The sequence below is a fragment of the Canis lupus genome, chromosome 27 (genome assembly GCF_048164855.1).
Source record: "Canis lupus baileyi chromosome 27, mCanLup2.hap1, whole genome shotgun sequence".
Classification (NCBI taxonomy): Eukaryota; Metazoa; Chordata; class Mammalia; order Carnivora; family Canidae; genus Canis; species Canis lupus.
Genome location: NC_132864.1, coordinates 22651596 through 22665645, shown reverse-complemented (window position 1 = coordinate 22665645; position 14050 = coordinate 22651596). Strand labels below are relative to the sequence as shown.

General features: G+C 46.0%; 1 protein-coding gene across 2 annotated transcripts in view; it reads left to right on the top strand.

The window, feature by feature from the left end:
* Positions 1 to 14050, top strand: part of GCN1 (GCN1 activator of EIF2AK4) — a 59018-nt gene that overhangs the window by 3116 nt on the left and 41852 nt on the right. For both annotated transcript variants that reach the window (XM_072802760.1, XM_072802759.1), the window contains exons 2-13: positions 2432 to 2534; positions 6301 to 6364; positions 6896 to 7027; positions 7532 to 7640; positions 10251 to 10349; positions 10445 to 10579; positions 11437 to 11505; positions 11624 to 11732; positions 12420 to 12494; positions 12743 to 12871; positions 13401 to 13451; positions 13785 to 13883. In XM_072802760.1, coding sequence (XP_072658861.1) covers positions 2432 to 2534; positions 6301 to 6364; positions 6896 to 7027; positions 7532 to 7640; positions 10251 to 10349; positions 10445 to 10579; positions 11437 to 11505; positions 11624 to 11732; positions 12420 to 12494; positions 12743 to 12871; positions 13401 to 13451; positions 13785 to 13883 — 1174 coding nt within the window. The remainder of the gene's footprint in view (positions 1 to 2431; positions 2535 to 6300; positions 6365 to 6895; positions 7028 to 7531; positions 7641 to 10250; positions 10350 to 10444; positions 10580 to 11436; positions 11506 to 11623; positions 11733 to 12419; positions 12495 to 12742; positions 12872 to 13400; positions 13452 to 13784; positions 13884 to 14050) is intronic.

The following is a 14050-nucleotide window of genomic DNA, read 5'->3' as shown; positions in this document are numbered from 1 at the left end:
CGGGTCGTGATCTCTGGGTCATGATCTCAGAGTGGTAGGGTCAGGCTTCAAGCTCAGCAGGGAGCCAGCTTGAGATTCTCTCTGTACCTCTGTCCCTCCTCATGCTTGGGTGCATGCACATGCGTGTACTCTCTAAGTAAATAAAATCTTAACAAAATAATTAGTGGTTGGGCAGCCCGGGTGGCGCAGCGGTTTGGCGCCGCCTACAGTCTAGGGTGTGATCCTGGAGACCAGGGATCGAGCCCCACATTGAGCTCCTTGCGTGGAGCCTGCTTCTCCCTCTGCCTGTGTCTCTGCCTCTGTGTGTGTGTGTGTGTGTGTGTGTCTCTCATGAATAAATAAATAAAATCTTAAAAAAAAATTAGTGGTTAAATGCCTTCCATTTACATACAGTGTAAACACTGAATAGTAAGCTAGCCCATATTATGAAACTGAGGAATTATGTTGGGGAAATGGGGAGGGTAGGAGGTGGGGTTGGAGAAAGAGCTACTATAGAAGGCAATACAACTGAAAAACAAGTAGTAGTAGCACAGACAAGTTATAGAGATTATGGAGGTAGCTCCCAAAATCATGAGCCAGAATTGGTAAAAGAGGGTGCCCTTGGGGAGTGAAGACAAGAGACTGATTTTTCTGGCAGAGTTTCCAGAACTCTTCAGCTTTGACTTTTTTTTTTTTCAAGTATAGTTGACATGATGTTGACTCCTTAATTATCTGTATGTATGACTATAAAAAGAAAAGACAGTATTAAAACAATCACTTATATGAAAGAGTTTTGACATGAGTTTACTCACTGCTGGTAGAATTATATCAGGGAATTAAATATTAAAAAAAAAAAACCTTAGCATAATTTTGTTTCTCTATAAACCCTTGAATCTGACTTTACTATAAGGCCTGTCTCTGAAATAGCCTTAGAAGAAAAAGATGAGGGCACCAGTGTGTTAGTTACTTGGGGCTTACCATGGCCTCTCCTAGTGCTCATGTATCCATGACTTTCTGTTCTCTAGCTTAGAGAATATTGGAATATTGCTCAGGAGCAGATTTTCAGGAGTATTTGAAATCTGTCCTGTCCCGACCCGTCCCCCGTGACCCCCCCTGCCGTGCAGCTGTGCTAACATGGTTGGTGGTTGAAAACTAAGGGCCAGTTGGCAGTGGTTTATAGACCTATCGGTTTCAGGCTTAGTTTCAAAAATACAGGTGCTGTGGCTTTCAACCCAGTCTGAGCAGTGACTGGGAATCTGCTCTTTCATCACCTGTAAAGTGGGGATACTGATGCCTACCTCAGAGGCTCGAGCGTTGCTAGTTTAGTAGCTGACCTGTGCCAAGAGAAGAGTAAATGCTCTACATAGGTTCTCTCGCTTAGCCACTAACTGTCCTATGAGATAGGTGCTATTACCTGCATGGTATAGATGGGGAACTGATGGTCAAGGAGAGGAGATATATATATATTAAGATTTATTTATTAGAGAGCCTGCTTGGAGAGAGGCAGAGAAATAATTTTTTTTTTTTTAAAGATTTTACTTATTTATTCATGAGAGATACAGAGAGAGGCAGATGCAGAGGGAGAAGCAGCTCCCTGTGGGGAGCCTGATGCAGGACTTGATCCCAAGACCCCGGGATCACACCCTGAACCAAAGGCAGACAGTCAACCACTGAGCCACCCAGGTGCCCAAGAGAAAGAATCTTAAGTGGACTCCTCATTAAGCACAGAGTCCAGTGCAGGGCCTAATACCAAGACCCTGAGATCATGACCTAAGCGAAAATCAAGTCGCTTAACCTCCTGAGCCACCCAGGTGCCCTAGGGAAATGACATAATTTGACGGAGTGTCTACAGCTGGTAAGAGGCAGAGCTAGGATTCAATCTCTTTGCTCTCCATCTTTCAGCCACTGTACTTCCGTTCTGCTAATGACCTGCCAGGATGTGGATATTCCCCATGTGGGAGGCTAACAAGAGCTGAATAAAGGAAACACACTGGCATATAGTGGGTCCTCACTGGATTTTACATAATTCTGGAAGGATATTTTCTGTGGTGAGGGTTTGGCCTTCTGCCTTGCCTTTTTTTGTGTAAATTTGAGTAAGGTGTATTGGCCGGTTGACTGGGTTAAAGTAGTACATGTCAATTGGGGGTGATTTTGCCCACCAGGAGATATTTCACAATGTCTGGAGACAGTTGGGATTGTCAACTGAGGCAGGAGGAGTGGAGTACTGTTACTGGCATTTAGAGGGTAGAGACCAGGAATGCCATTCAGAATCCTACAATATAGGAAGACAGCCTCACAGCAAGAATTATCTAGCCCCAAATGTCTGTAGTGTGGAGGTTGAGAGACCTTGGGTCAAAGAGAACCACCTTGAATTCTGTACCCACTTCCCCAGCATACACACTCATTGTTTTGTAGTTTGCTGAAATTTTCTTTGTGGGCTTGGTCTTCACAGGTTTCCGAGACACTAAAACGTTTTGCGGGGAAGGTGACAACAGCCAGTGTGAAGGAACGGAGAGAAATCCTCAGTGAACTGGGGAAATGTGTTGCCAGAAAAGGTATTTGTTTTCTATCCATGTGGCCAAGAGACAATTCCATTTCAAAGTAAATTGTGCTCTCTGTGTAGAACCATGGCTGCTGCTTCCCTTGCCATATTTGCTTGTTGTCCTGCGCATTGAAACAGTTAGCTTGGGATGCCTGGGTGGCTCAGCAGTTGAGCATCTGCTTTTGGCTCAGGGTATGATCCCAGGGTCTAGGATCGAGTCCCACATTGGGCTCCCTGTAGGGAGCCTGCTTCTCCCTCTGCCTGTGTCTCTGCCTCTCTCTCTCTCTGTGTCTCTCATGAATAAATAAAATCTTGAAAGAAAGAAAGAAAGAAAGAAAGAAAGAAAGAAAGAAAGAAAGAAAGAAAGAAAGAAGAAAGAAAGAAAAAGAAAGAAGAAAGAAAGAAAGAAAGAAAGAAAGAAAGAAAGAAAGAAACAAACAGTTGGCTTAGCAGAGAGTTGATCCATTTAGGTACCAAAGGTTTTTTTTACAGTTTTCACCATTTTGATTGGAAATATTTCTAAAAGATACTAGGAATCTTAAGTAATTTACTAGAAGCAAAAACATTTTCTTTATGACTTGGGGCACCATTTTTCCCAGGCTGTGTTCCATGGAAGTCAGCAAGATGGTAACAGGGGATTGACCAGTAAAGATTACAAGGTCAGGGATGCTTGGGTGGCTCAGTGGTTGAGTGTCTGCCTTTGGCTCCCAGGATTCATGATCCCAGAATTCTGGGATCAAGTCCCACATGGGGGTAGCATGTTTCTCCTTCTGCCTATGTTTCTGCCTTTCTCTGTCTCTTATGAATAAATAAATAAAATCTTAAAAAAAAAAAGATTTCAAGTTCAGATAAGTTTGGGAAATGTCAACATTTTCTACTTCCCTCTGGGAGATTTCACAGCATATTCCAGGAAGATATTCTAATTTCATTAAGCTTTTTTTAATCCAGTGCTTTCCTTGAACCAACCTCTTTTTTTTTTTTTTTTTTTCCTGAAAGCCTGTTCAGGGTTGGGGGAACACATTTTGAGAAATTCTGAGCACATGTGGTTATCATGACTGTTCCGCAACTGAGGTCTATCCCTACATTCAGTTGGGATGTGTAAGACTAGTTTGCCTTCATATAACACTGTTAACTATACTGGAACTGAAAAAAAAAGACTAGTTTGCTTTCATCCAATAAATCCTAATTAGCTTTTGAATTACCTTTGGTGTGTTTTTACTGTATAGCATTGATTATCAAAGCGTGGTCCCTGGACTAGCAGCATCACCATCACGTCAGAACTTGTTTGAGATCCGGATTCTTGGCTCTATCCCAGAAACTCAGATTTAGAAACCATGGGGGCAGCGCCCAGCATCTGTGTTTCAGCAAGCCCTCTAAGTGATTCCTGTGTTTGCTGAAGTCTGAGCATCATGGCCTTGTAGAGTTGGGTCTCCCTGTCCCCCAGCTTTCACTTCTTGTTAGTAAAGAGCCTGCTTCACCCAATCGCTCATTTGCTGCTTCTGATTCACTTTTGCCTGGTTACATACCCAAGCATTTTATTTTATTTTATTTATTATTTATTCATGAGAGACCCAGAGAGAGAGGGGCGGGGGCAGAGGGAAAAGTAGGCTCCATGCAGGGAGCCCGATGTGGGACTTGATCCCAGGACTCCAGAATCACGCTCTGGGCCAAAGGCAGACGCTAAACTGCTGAGCCACCCAGGCGTCCCATACCCAAGCCTTTTCAAGTTGCATGTAAATTTTGTACATTCCTGTTTGTCAGCTTCAAAGAGAGTCTCCTCTGCATTAACACTTTAATATATGAGTTTTATGGCACCTTCAAAAGTTTCTCTCGTCACCTTTCGTAACAGAGTTGTACTTAGAAGAGGCTGCTATGTGACAAGGTACTTACTGGCTGTACACACCTTCCAAGCCTTAGTGGTTGACCCTCCTGCTATGTAACTGCTGAATACTACATTTTTCCCATCTTCTGGAGGAAGGCATTTGACACACAGGTGAAGTTTATGAACCATTCAAGACTTTTTCAGGGTGATTTTACTCATTAGCCACCCTGAAGTTCTGCCGTTCAGGGTGAATAATACTTGTAAGTTGTTTATTTTTTAAACATTCTATCTATCTATCTATCTATTTATTTATTTAAACTTTTTTTTATTTATTCATGAGAGACAGAGAGAAAGAGAGGCAGAGACATAGGCAGAGGGAGAAGCAGGCTCCCTATGGGGAGCCTCATGTGGGACTCGATCCTGGGATCATGCCCGGAGCCCCAGGCAGATGCTCAGCCACTGAGCCACCCAGGCATCCCATGTAAGATGTTTAGTCACCTTTGATGTGCACGTTGATGGTGGAAAGTTAACTACCCCACATGAAATCTTTAGTTCTCAATTTTCTAATTTTCTGAGTCTAATGAGGAGGTATTGCACAGTGATAATCATTCTGGCCTCTCCTTCATTTGGAATAGTAGATAACGAAGTGAGTCCGTGTGACCCGGTTCAAGTTCCTTAACTTGTCTGAGCCTGTCTCCTTGGTTTGAGCATGGAGATTGCAATAGTACGTCCCCCGCAGGGTTAGTGTGAGGAGTAAATGAGAAGACGTGTGGATGGCACTTAACACTGTGCCTGGCTCTGGTGAGCACCCAGTGTATGTTAGCCCTTGGCCACACCGGTTTCTGGTCCCCATCTCTCTTTTCCTTGGTCACTGAAGTAGCCACGAGTCCAGGGGAATAGCGTCTGACAGGCAGAAATGGCCACAGGTTGGTTTTCCATTACTGACCCCTGTCGTTCCAGCCAGAGTATCTCTTTTCATGTGGCTGGCCTGCTCGGGTTCCTAGGCCTCCATTCTTCATCTTGAGGTGCCTCAGTCATATATCATATACCCATCATAGAGGGATTAGGTGAGGAACCATGTGTCAATGCTTAGGGCAGGATCTGGCACTTTGCACTTTGGGAGTACTAATTAAGTCTTCCTTCTCTTCCTCCTCATGTGTCCTGATGGCCATCATGCATCTTGCCTCTGCACTTGTGCTCCTGTGGTTAGCATCACTCAGGGTGTACATTTTTTTCTTGCCATTTTTCTATAGCTTACGGATCTATTAGGCTAAACTTATGTTCTTAGAACCTTCAGAAGCCACTCCAGTTAGAGGTGCTCTGCCCTTCTCTGATCCCTCAGAGCACTTTAATTTTGTCCTATTTTTAGAAAATTTTGTTAGAAGAAACACAAGGAGTTCACATACCATAAGCAAACAGCCAACTGAGTCTTCACAAACTAGACAAACCTGTGTAACCAGCACCCAGGTCTAAGCAGCAGAATACTCCTTGTGCCCCAGAAGTGCCACTTGCCCAGATGTTAGGTTTTTGAGGCCACTGTATCACCTTAGTTTCGTTCGTGTAATGGGTATCTACCTGAGAGCCTTTTTAAATTTTTAATTTATTTATTAGAGAGAGTGAGGGCGTGGGGGAGCAAGTGAGGGTAGGAGCAGAGAGAGAGGAACAAGCAGACTCTTTACTGAGTAGGGAGCCTGGCATGGTGCTTGATCTCACAACCCTGAGATTACTACCTGAGCTGAAACCAAGAGACACTTAACCGGCTGTGCCACTTAGGCACCCCCGAGAGTCTTTTCCTGGAGTCCGATTTTGCTGTGGATTTTTCCTCCAGGGAATTCCATCTCTAACCTACAGGAAGTGTCTGATGGGTAGGAGCTCATGTCTGGTAGAATGCCTGGCTCAAGCAGGTGTTCACGAAGTAGCTTGTATTGACTACTCTGTGTGTGATCTTTGGTTTCAGATCTGCCAGAGGGAGCAGTGAAAGGGCTCTGCAAATTATTCTGCTTGACTCTGCACCGGTACAGGTGAGTCTCAATTGAAGGCCCTGTGCCCACAGCCCTTTGTGCAAAGAGGTGGTGCAGGAGAGCTGTTAAGAGTCCAGGTTTTGGAGCTGTGTCACATCTTAGCTGTTGGATCCTGGGCAAGTTACTCAGCTTCCCTGTGCCTCTCTTTTCCTCATCTGCAGAATGGGGGTGGTACTGTTACCCACCCCTCAGGTGGTAGTTGGTAAGTGTAGAGCTTCCAGAACAGTGTCTGCTACGTCATGAGTCTGTATGCTGTCAACAGGCATGCATGCACTTGGCCCAGTTTTGAGGTCCATAAGTCAGTGTTCCATAAATGTGTTGCCCTCACAGCCTTGATGGCTCCTTTGCCCTTATTAGCTGCCTCCAGAACTCCAGAAGGAGGTAGATTTCTCTAGTTATTTCTTAATCCCATCCTCTGTGATCCACTGGAATACAGTACAATCCAGTCTTCCAGAGAAAGATCAGCACTCAGCCTAAGCCACCTTGTCCCTGCCCCCAGTGTTCACCTTTTCCTTTCTTTCTTTTCCTTAGAGATGCAGCCTCCCGCCGGGCCCTGCAGGCAGCCATCCAGCAGTTGGCAGAGGCCCAGCCAGAAGCCACTGCTAAGAATCTTCTGCATTCTCTGCAGTCTTCAGGCATTGGCTCCAAAGCTGGTGCCCCCAGGTAAGAGAGAAAGGTACGGCCTACTGGGGCTTGCTGGAGTCCTGTTCAGGAGAAGCTGGTGCAGATGAGCTGCGCCGAGCAGGTGTGAGCATGTCTCTCTTTCCTCTCTGAAACTTTGAGTGACGCCAGCAGTCCACCCATTGCGATAGGAGGAGCCAGGATGTCAGGCCCAGTGCGCAAACCACTTTCCCAAGGAACAGGGTTGAGAAACCAGTGGAAGTGAGGCCATTTTGAGGGGAACCGTATACCCGTTGGACACAATATGGGAAACCATCTTTTTGTTTCTATAGTTGTGAGCTCTAAGAGGTGGGAGTTTGGCTAATGAGGCTTGCATGCCTTGTCATGAGTTGTTACAGATGACTTATCAGGAGCCAGTTTCAAGTTCTGTCCAGTTGTAGGTCAAGGGAGAGTCCTATATACCAGGCAGAGCCTTGTGTTGAGCATTTGTCCTCAAGATGGAGGGTGCTGCCCTGCACTTACCTTCTGCCTCCCCTCTCTCTATAGTAAGAGTAGTGGCTCTGCTGCCTTGCTGGCCCTGTCCTGGACCTGCCTACTGGTGCACATTGTCTTTCCCTCAAGAGCCAAGCGGCAAGGAGACATCTGGAACAAACTGGTAGGTTCCCTAGGTCTTTGGAGTAGTGACGGTCGGCTCTCTGCATAGAGTTAGGACTTGTTTAAGCACCTTTTTTGGCCAATGGCTCTTCTTGGTGCTGGGTGACTTAGCACTGTGAATTGTCCCGAGGTATGTGACTTCAGTGGATTGAGCATGTAACATCATTACACCCATCTGGTTATCACATATGTTGAGCTTCTGTCAAGCATGGTACTGGGTTCTGGGAGTCCACTGATGAGCAAAAGAAAGGCAATTCCTGCCTTCATGGCATATGTGGAAGACTTGACAGGCCAGAGCAGGGAAGAGAGCAAGAAAGACAGCAAGTCAATCAGAAAATATAATAATGTAAATAATTTTTTTTTCCTGGTTTATCATTCCTTTCCCTGTATTTGGATTTCAGTGTTGAACTGGCTAATGGAATGGAATTCTTGCCATGTGTTTTGGTCCTTTAATTCTCTCCTCTTGTTCTGTGCCTCCTTCTTCCACATTCCCTGCCTTGCCTATCTACATATCTGCTAATCAGAGATGGTCCAATAGGCCAGGTCAGGAGGTTGTTTTGAATATCTAGATGTGCTTAGTGGAGGGCAAGAGGAATGGTCTTACGGTTCATTAAAAAGGAGCCTGAGGTATGGCTCTGATTCTCAGTCATTATATTTGGCTGTATATGTAACTTCTGAGCCTGCTTCCCGTGTCTGCAAAGTGGGAAAAAGTGCTACCTACCCCATCTACCTCCACGAGTTGTTATGAAGAGGGGCTCAAGACGAAGTGTGAAAGGGCCATGGAAATGTACAGAGGGCTGTACAGGTGAATGAGGAGTGGCACTAGAAAACTGTAACGCCTCTCCCGAAGTAGCCTACTAGTAGGAAACAGTGACGGTCCTGTCCCTGGGAGCTTACCTAGCACGCCTCTGGGGATGACCATGGAGTGGCCATCAGTGATGACTGAAGGATAAGAACACTGAAACCTGGCAGGTAATAGATATTGGAACTGGACCCCCTTCAGAGTGTGGGTTTCATTGCTGCCAAGGCCTCTTTGTAAGATGTTTTATCATGGTTCCCTCATTGAAGATATCTCCAGTGATCTCTTAAAGCCATTATCCCAGGTAAGTAAGTATGCTTGTGGGTTAGTGAGGGGCAGGGATCATCCCTGGAGTGTTGTGTTTATGGTACAAAACACATCAGGGGCATGAGACCATGTTTGTTTTTCCTGTGTCTTGAATCTGGGTTTTTCCTTTACTTGTTGCCAGCGTTGACTTCAACTATACACATAGGTTGAAATGCATTCAGTTACTCAAGTATCTGTTGAGGGCCTCTATGTGCTGGCCCCTGTTCTAGGAGCTGGGGCAAAGCTGGGAACAAGAAAGAGGACCTTGCCCTCTTGGAGCTTACACCTTCTTCTTCTTCTTTTTTAAAGAGTTTATTTATTCATGAGAGACACAGAGAGAGGCAGAGACACAGCCAGAGGGAGAAGCAGGTTCCCTGCAGGGAGCCTGATGTAGGACTCAATCTCAGGACCCCGGGATCACTACCTCAGCCAAAGGCAGATGCTCAACCACTGAATACCCAGGCGCCCCTTTACACCTCTTTTTTAAAGAATTTTTTGTAAGATTTACTTATTTATTTGTGAGTGAGACAGAGAGAGTGTGCACACATGTGGGGAGGAGCAGATGGGGAAAGAAAGGGACAAGTAGACTCTGCTGAGTGTGGAACCCAAGGTGGGGCTTGATCTCAAGACCCTGAGATTGTGACCTGAGGTGAAACCAAGAGTTGGGTATTCAGCCGACTGAGCCACCCTTGTGCCCCAGAGTTTCTCATTCTTGATTTATGATCCTGAGTGGTTGTCCTGCAGTATATGTAACAAGTACCCTGCTGATGACTATTTATGTTATCTACAATTTTTTACTGTAAGCAATGCTACAGTGAAAAAACTTGTACATGTATCATTTTGTATACATGCAAATGGAGCACAGCAGACTTCCTAAGCATACCCTTTGTCTCAGGGTGGCCAGTCACATTGCTCGCCAGTCACCGTGGGTGTTTGTGATATAGAAAGTCTCTAGGATTTTTTTTTTTTAAGATTTTATTTATTTATTCATGAGAGACACAGAGAGAGAGAGAGAGAGGGAGGTAGAGACACAGGCAGAGGGAGAAGCAGGCTACATGCAGAGAACTCGACATGGGACTCGATCCCGGGTCTCCAGGATCAGGCCCTGGCCTGAAGGCGTTGCTAAACCGCTGAGCCACCCGGGCTGCCCATCTCTAGGATTTTTAAATTGAGCACCGATGATGTGTTTCACTCTGGATCGAATAGTGATCTCTCCACACAGGCTAGGATCATCCTATTGGATCCCTTCACTTCTATATTTCAAGTGCCTAGTGTAGTGCCTGCCATTTAGTCAATATTCAGCAAGTATTTGTGGAATTAATAAAGGAAGAGTTAAGGCAGGTATGAAACAGGGTGCGTATCCTTTTCCTGAATGGCACTTACTTCACTGGAATTATATATTCATTTGTGTGTTTTATTTTGTGGTATCTTTTTCTCCCTTGTGAGGGCCACGGGACCTCCATTTGCATTTCATGTCCTGACTCGAGCCTCTCCCTGTCCTGACAGGTGGAGGTGCAGTGCCTGCTCCTGGTGGAGGTGCTGGGTGGCTCCCACAGGCACGCCGTGGATGGTGCTGTGAAGAAGCTCAGCAAGCTGTGGAAAGAGGTGACAGGAGGCATAGAGGGTGGTGGGCATCGCTTCTTTTGTGCCACCCCCGCTGCCATGTGATAATAACACCTGTTTTATACTTTCCTCTTCAGAACCCTGGACTGGTGGAACAGTACTTGTCAGCCATTCTCAGCCTAGAACCCAACCAGAACTATGCAGGCATGCTGGGGCTGCTGGTGCAGTTCTGCACGAGCCACAAGGAGATGGATGTGGTCAACAGATACAAGGCAGGTGGATTGCTGGGGGCAAAGAGGGGGAGCTTGCTTTGCTCTGGTGGCCCCAGCTCCTGTCCTCATCTGGAGCTCATTGGTTTTCTCATATGAAACCCTGGCCTTTTCTCCATGATATCTGAAGTTTTTGGAGCCAGAAAGTTTTCCCTCCAGCTCTGGCTTGGGGAGAATCCTGGCAATTATTGGGATGATAATTTGCCTGTTCATGCAGTGATTTATTCTCCTGCAGCTGAGCAGCTGCCGTGTGCCAAGCACTATGCTAGCTGTTTGGGTTGCAGCAGGGATCCAGGGAGCTGTGATCCCTGCCCTCGGGGAGTTGCATATGAGGAGTCTGCCATCAGACAGATAGTCATCTAATTACAAATGTGATAAGTGCTACAAAGAAAAAGGGCAGGAAGCAGTAATACTGTGTATTGGGGGACCTGACAGAGGCCATGTGTTGGGGGCATAGCTCTTATGAAGGAACTTAAAAGGTGAATAGTATTAGCAAGGTCAGTATGTGAGGAGGGGTATTTTGGGCAGAGAAAGCAGCCCATGAGAAGCTAGGCAGGGGAGGCGATTGGGGCTGGAGAGATGTGAGAGGCAGCCTGGCAGCCAGGCCAAGGACTTTGGACTGAATCCAAGCAGCTCTGGAAAGCTGTGGAAGGTTTTAAAATGATGAGTGGCATGATCAGTGGGCCCTCTGTGTGTGACACTGAAATTTGGGCATTGATTTGTATTTTGTTTCTGTATGTATGTATTTTATTTATTTTTTACTGATTTGTAATTTTCAGAGGCACTCCCACAAAAAGGATCTTTTAGGCCAGCGATGAGATGCTCAGAATGTTGGTCTAAATAGTCTTTGTATTCTCTAGAGTGCCCTGCTGGATTTTTATATGAAGAACATCCTGATGAGCAAAGTAAAGCCTCCGAAATATCTGTTGGTGAGTGAGAAGTGGACCTTAGCTGGACAAGCTAAATCCAGTTTAAATTCTGCTTCAAAGCTATCCTTTATTCTTTGTTCCCATGAGGTCTGGATGCCTGACTCCTTTCTCTTTGTAGGATAACTGTGCCCCTCTGCTCCGATACATGTCCCACTCGGAATTTAAGGATCTGATACTGCCTACCATACAGAAGTCCTTACTTAGGAGTCCAGAGAATGTTATTGAAAGTAGGTCACTGCCAGACAGGTTGGTGGAAGGGAGATGCGTTGACTGATGAGCTGCTTCTCTGATACTTGGCAGCAGAAGTGGTGTGGGTGGGGTGAAGTATGTATTCACTTTGTTCCTCATTGGGACCTTGGGAGAGAGATCAGGGACCCTTTTGAGAATATGTTGAAAGTCATGGGCCCTTTTGCTAAAAGGATGCACAAAAGTATATACTGCAAACAATTTTAGAGATCCAAGAACTTTCTGGAAACCAGGTTAAGAACCTCTGCTCTACACAATTTGAACTTGGTGTGGAGGTGGCACTTGAAACTGTAGGAATGGGCAGCCCAGGTGGCTCAGCGATTTAGTGCTGCCTGCAGTCCAGGGCGTGATTCTGGAGTCCCAGGATCGAGTCCTACATCAGGCTCCCTGCATGGAGCCTGTTTCTGTTTCTCCCTCTGCCTGTGTCTCTGTCTCTCTCTCTTTCTCTCTTTCTCTCTGTGTCTCTCATGAATAAATAAAACCTTAAAAAAAAAAAAAAGAAAGAAACTGTAGGAACAAAGGTGTGACCATTCACATGACCATATGGAGATAAAGAGGGGTCTGGGTTCTTTGTGACCAGACAGCAGGCCTTACAGCATAGGAGTGTAGGGCAGAAATGGGCATTTATATCTGAGACAGACATGTTGTGTACTTTCTGTCCTCCTTAGCTATTTCCAGTCTGCTGGCATCAGTGACTCTGGATCTCAGCCAGTATGCCTTGGACATTGTGAAAGGACTGGCTAGTGAGTACTGTGACCCCTCTCCAGCTCCTAGAGTGGCACCTTGGGTTTTGGTTGTATTTTCCTAATTATTTTAGGAAAAAGGGCAGGGGATAGCTCAGTTTAGAAAGAAACTACATTTGCACAGTTTCTCGAGATCCTTATAAGAACACTTTGCTGGGGTGGGAGAATGGGGAACGTGGAAAAGACAGAAATGAAAGCCTGGATGCTCAGTTCTCGGCAGCTTCTGAGCTGCAGCTCTCTGTGTCCAGGTCAGCTGAAGTCCAACAGTCCCCGCCTGATGGATGAAGCCGTGTTGGCGCTGCGGAACCTGGCCCGCCAGTGCAGTGACTCTTCGGCGACAGAAGCCCTGACCAGGCACCTGTTTGCTATCCTTGGCGGTGAGTAAGCCTTCCTGGCTATGGGGATGACTGAGGTGTGGGTGCCGGGACCTGCCTGGGACTCGGGGCTCCAAGTCTGTGTGTGTTGAAGCCGTGTGGCCAAGGGAACACTTGCATTAGGATGTGGACATGTGAAGTGAACAGAAGCATGTGCTGGGCAGTGAAGACAGGGGTGATCTCAGGGTTTTGTTTTGTTTTGTTTTTAATTTAAGTGTGGACGTTATTGTATGTATGAAGGGAAAAGCTAGAGGGAAATACATCAAATTGTTCATAGTGTCTTTGGGTAGTGGGCACGTGGGTGATTTTTAAATATTTTTATGTTTTTTGTTTCTCAGATTTTCTGTAAGAATTTACTGCTGTTTTAGTCAGAAAAAAATCTAGTGAATGTTATTTTAAATCCAGCTTCATTAAAGAAAGGCTACTTCTGGAATCAGAAACTGTGTCTTGGTGTCACACACATGATTAATCATCACCCCCTTGGTAAATGTGGTAGATATGAATTTTGTATCTTTACCATCTCTCCTCTCAGGCTCGGAGGGAAAACTGACTATTGTAGCCCAGAAGATCAGCGTCCTCTCAGGTATAGAATCTCTCCTGGGGGTAGCGGTAAGTGAAGAAGTAGATGAGGTGTAACGTAACTGTTAGGTAAGGCAGGTCCTTCATTGGATTTGGACTCTTGATAGACAGCCCAGCATGGCTCCTAGGACTCTGCTGCCTATCTGTGGGCAGGTGGGACTTGTTTGAGTCCAGCGGGAGGCCTGGTTTTTATAAAAGTCAGGATCATCTTGAGGACGGATTGAGGAAAAGACACTGATGGCCAGAGGAGAGGCATGGCTGCTAGGGAAGTGGGCCTCGGCAAGAAGAATCTCGTGTTTGTGATTTTGTGCTGAGCAGGAAATCCCCTGCCTTCCAGGGATCGGGAGTGTCAGTCATCATGTGGTGTCTGGGCCTTCTAGTCAAGTCTTGAATGGGACTGTGACTGAGCTGTTCATCCCATTCCTCCAGCAAGAAGGTAACTGTGCAGCATGGGGAGGATGCAGTTTAGACCTGCTCCAACTCATTTTCACATTCAGAGCAGCCATGAACCCCTTCTCACAGCAAAACTCCCCTGAAGCATTACTGCTTCTTCCCCCTTGTACTCCTGCTTGCTATGGGGCTCTGCTGGCAGCAATTGGACGT